At 40.7% G+C, this 5,057-nt stretch overlaps 1 protein-coding gene across 1 annotated transcript; it reads right to left on the reverse strand.

The window, feature by feature from the left end:
- Positions 1-396: 396 nt before the first annotated feature.
- LOC141816491 (receptor-like serine/threonine-protein kinase SD1-8) lies at positions 397-4,583 on the reverse strand (the record flags this gene model as incomplete). Its single annotated transcript, XM_074704263.1, has 2 exons — positions 4,435-4,583; positions 397-879 (listed from the first exon to the last, which is right to left on the reverse strand). Coding segments are annotated over exons 1-2 (632 nt in total), but the record flags the coding sequence as incomplete, so codon positions are not given.
- Between the last annotated feature and the right edge of the window lie 474 nt (positions 4,584-5,057).

Below are 5,057 nucleotides of genomic sequence, written 5' to 3' on the forward strand. Positions count from 1 at the left end.
ATGAAAAATCAAAATCATTATCATCATCGTCGTTGTGGGCATGGTCATGGTCGTCATCTTCATCGTCATCATCGTCGTCATCGTCGTCATCTTCATTGTCATCGTCATTTTGATGAATTTCACTTATATCTATGGGTATCACTACTCCGCTGAGATCTCGTAATGTAGGAATATGATTTAGGACACCAATCGTTTGGATTTCGGGGATGAAAGCCTGGCAGACAATTGCACCGAGGCCAGTTGTTAGGGTAGCAAACGTCATAGGGGACGCAGAGGGAGATGGTGCTGTCACAGGTGTCCCTTGGCATCGCTATCCGCGTGCTCCAAGACTGATTGTTGCCCTTGGTCCACAGAAGGCCCTCTATATAGCCGAACGTCGGATTGATGACCATTCACCTGATCAATGAGGGATCACGGACGCTGTAGATGAACACCACCTGCTCACCGTCAATCACGAAGTTGAACTCTAACACATCGTAGGGCATCATCTCCGGGACGCCGCTGAGGTAGAGGTCGTTCCATGGCCCATGGCGAAACTGCTGTTGTGTGCCCACCCACGAGAATATCTGGAGATCGTCGTGCAAATCGATGCTGTAGGAGTAGTTCCCCTCTGTCAGGTCACTGATGCTCGCCCATGCCATGAGGTTGCGGTTATGTCGGCTCATCAGGTTCCACCCCAACTTCATTCCCGGGAGGAGCGTATTCGTCAGGAAGTCAAAACTTTGCCATGCGTAGCGGCTACTGCCGATGTCGGCGGCTTCTCGAACGACCAAGTTCCCATTGTCAAGAAGTTGCAACACGGGGCTAGAGAGTACTGGTGAGCAGGAAGACCACAAGACGACGGAGCTGTTGTTAGAGACGACAAGCCTTCCGTTTGTGCTGAGCAAAAGGAGGCCCGAGCCATCAGTGATCGGGCGATTGCGGTTGGCCACCCATACGACGGTTTACAAGGAGACGTTGCTGAACCATATGCCGACGTAGCGGTTTCTTGAGCCAACAGGGCTAAAGAAACCTAGCACAAAGGTGCCACCCTCGGAGATTGATGAGCGTAGATCATATATGATTTTTAGCCTTGTTTTAACTCTTATCTACTTGTAATTCATTGCATATAATTTACTTTGTCACACCTTATTCTTTTATAATTGCATATTTCTACTCTTTTGCTTGAAGATCTGCTTTTCATATATTTTGATTGACAGGATGTGATTTAGAGCCAAAATGATGCATTATTGATGGTGGAGCAAAAAGTAGAGGAAAGAGACTCGTACTGGTCGTGCTCATGTCACGGGCGAATCTCTTATGCAGCAAACACGAAGAAATGGAGGAAAAGGAGCAACAGAGCAGAACACGGCCGTGCCTCACATTTCCAGGCTTAGACACGGTCGTGTAACAATAGGAGACACGGTCGTGTCCCTCCAACAGAGAAGCATCAACCCAGGGTCATGCCTACAAGGCACAACCGTGCCTCCTTCCAGCAAGCCAACTGCCCACGGCCATGCCCACCAGGCATGACCGTGATTGATTTCCAGTTTCAAGAGCCTACAGAGGCCACGGCCGTGCCTCCACAAGCACGAACGTGTCTATTTTTCAGAGAAGCGGCAGCACACGGCCATGCCTCCCAAGCACGGCCGTGTGACGGGGACGTGCCAGGGCCGTGCCTGGGCCCTATAAATACATCTTTTTGCACCTTTTGATGGTATCTTGGGTCATTCTCCAAAACCCTAGGTCTTGGCTTGGGAGAAGGCGTCTCCCCACTCTTGGGGAGGCCCTAAACATGTCATCTCCACTGATCCATCCTACATCGGAGCGAGAAGATCTTCAACGGATGCCTACGCTTCAAAGATAAGTCTTCCCCTCTTTTGTGGATGATATTTTCCTTACATACTTGTTGTAACCTTCTTGTAATGGAGTAGATCTTTGAGTTTAGGATGTAGGATGAACATTAATGTAATGATGGTGATGTAAAACTAGTTTATGTCATTTTTCTCTATTCAATGAAGTGTTTACATTTGTTTCATGTATTATGTGCCTTGAATGTGTTTGATGAAATATTTGTGTGAGCGCATATGCATGATTATGAGGGGTAGATTACTATGTAGGGAGATCCTAGGATCGTATGACCGGGGTGCCTTGTGACAAAAAGTTAACCTTTAATCGGACTTTCCGAAGTAATCTTTACATGGTGATAAACTTCCATAAGGGATATCTAATGGTTGGTGGCCACTATGACAAGGTCCTTAACAGGGTACTCGGTGACAGAGGGTATAACGTTGGATCGTATGACCGGGGTGCATTGTGACAGAAGGTTAACCTTTAACCGGACTTTTTGACGTCACCTTTGATGGGAACCTGAAATTCCGCTCCGTTGAATTCTTGCCAGATAAAAATTTTCTAGAAATGGAATCTTATCAAGTAGCCCTCATATTCGATCAACTAGGAGCTTGATCGATGCATTAAGATCATTGGGTTCTTGTGTTTGGTATTCAGTATCCATATTATTGAAAGAAACAATTTACGCAGCGGAGATTAAATTGTACCTTTCTTCTTGTAGGAAATATTCACCTGAAGACCTCTTGATCTTCTGCTGTATTCCTCTCCTTTTCTTGGACTTTGTGTGGGCAACGATCCTCCAAGATAACTCCACCAAAACTTCTCCTTTAATCTGATGGTAAACAAGAGAAAGAGGCTTTCTCTTCTTCTTCTTCCCTTCTTTCTTCTTCCTTTTTCTTCTTGGCCGCCGGCCCTAGCAAGAGGAGGGTTCTTGGTGCGCCAGCCTTAGCAAGAATGGGAGGACAAGAACCTTGGCCAAACAAGGGAAAAAAGAGAGAGGGAGAGGGGTTGGGCGCCGACCCTAACACAAAGGAGGGAGAGGTGTCACCGACTCTTGCAAGGGAAAGAGTTATTGTAATGTTAAACCCTCTTGCAAACCTCTCTTTTTATAGCCATGCCATCTTAGAAAATTTAGAAAGATTCTAACAAATTTTCTTATCCAGATTTAGTTAGAAAAAATCTAATAAAATCTTAAGAAGATTGTAAACCTCTATTTTTATAGTACCATCTTAGAAAATTTAGAAAGATTCTAACAAATTTTCTTATCCAGATTTAGTTAGAAAAAATCTAATAAAATCTTAAGAAGAATTTCTTAGAAAAAATCTAACAACCTTATCTTATCTAGATTTAGTTAAAATAAATCTTTTGATAAGATTTTGTTAGTTTCTTAATAAATTTTCTTATTTAAATTTTATCTTTATCTTAATAAAATTTCATTAATTTCTTAACAAAATTTCTTAATTAAGAAATTTTATTTTCTGACAAAAAATTTTTTAACAAAATTTTTTATGAAAAATCATAACAAATTTTGTCTGCGGAAAAAATAGAATTCTTAATAGAATTTCGTAACGAAAATTCTTAACTGAAATTTTTAAGAAAATTTTTAGAATTTTTCAAAAAAAATTCTTAGCATAATTTTTTCACAAGAAAAATTTTTAATAGAATTTCCTACCTGAAACTCTTACAGAATTCTTTTAGGTGGATTCGAGGCTTTATCCAGAGGCTACAGCAGGGACCTAGAGGAAGAATTGGTTATGACCTCCTGATGGGCTTGTGCTTCCTGTGTTCTCCCTGAACACCCAACTCATGTCCATCAATACACTACAACCACTCCAATGGTTTATCCCTATCCATTTTGGTTGTGAGCTACTATTTATAATTTATAAGGAACCGATAACATGATCTTCTATGTGTGACACCACACACCATATTATTTACAATATAAATTAAGTGGACAACTGCATTATATAAGAAATGCAAACATGACCAAGGTAATTCTCATTTCAATATTATTACAAAATAGATATTTATACAAAAAAAATAATGCTACTTGTCACAATAGATTCCCGTCACAAATTTTGTGATGGGAATCTGGACCGTTCGATTTTAAAGTTTAGATTAAATCCAGGCCGTAGATTGACTGGATGATTGCGATGACCTGGATTTAATCTTCTATTTTAAAATTACAAAATGGATGTTGTGACAAGGATCATCTCTCTATACAAAAAGCAAGACATTATAGTATACATCCCAACAACCTTTATTAGAGGGCCACCACATAGGACTTCAAGGTCAAATGCCAACAAAGCCTGACGAGATCGAGTTGGTATTTTGGTTAGAATTCCTACAACATGATAAACATTGAGAGTATGGAAACAAACATGAATTAGGGATGTCACCTAGCATTGATATGAATCCGAAATTTTAGACTTATCCATCTCACCCATAAATCCCCAAGTCAATCTCTCTCTCTACCATACATACACAATCCTCAACTGTTTCACTTCCTTTGGAGTCTAGATAACTATCTTAATGACATCACTATAGCTAATACACAGTCACTGTGGTTCAATATCTTTTTATTATTTGACGACAATCGTATACTTGCGGTTCACATCAGAGATCAAGGTTGCTTCGGGGGCGCCGAGGAGAGGCTGCCTCGGGGTTAAGGTATCGCCGGCATAGGAGAGCGAAAATAGAACAGCCGTGAGATTGAAGAAGATGTAGAGGAGGAACGGGATTCTTCTCGTCATGGATTCGGCTTCAGAGAACAATTCACCAGGATCACAAGGTTCAGCGAACATGGAAAATTAAGCTTAAATTTATATAATAATGTTGCTAAAACTTGTTTTTACTTGGACTGTCGTTTTGGAAAACAATGAACATGATTTGATTTGATGCGACAAGTATCAATGATAAAGATAACGATGTAGGATTGACATTTGATGCAAGAAGTATCAATGAAAAGATAACAGATGTCAGAAATATTCAGAGGATTGACACATTCAGAGGATTGACATTGGATGCGAGAAGTATCACGAATAAAGAGAACAAATGTCCCAAATTCAGAGGATTGACAATTTATTAATAATCAGACAAGCCATCAAGTTGGAAGTCAGTCTGACCTTTTTGGGCTTGATGGAAGTCAGTCTGACCTTTTTGGGTCTTCTGTTTGACAAAATCTAATAGGCGTTCTTTGTAATTATATTAGTGAATTTGTCAGAATT

The sequence above is a fragment of the Curcuma longa genome, unplaced genomic scaffold, assembly GCF_044706935.1.
Source record: "Curcuma longa cultivar G26 ecotype Majalengka, Jawa Barat unplaced genomic scaffold, ITB_CL_G26_1.1 contig_16934, whole genome shotgun sequence".
Classification (NCBI taxonomy): Eukaryota; Viridiplantae; Streptophyta; class Magnoliopsida; order Zingiberales; family Zingiberaceae; genus Curcuma; species Curcuma longa.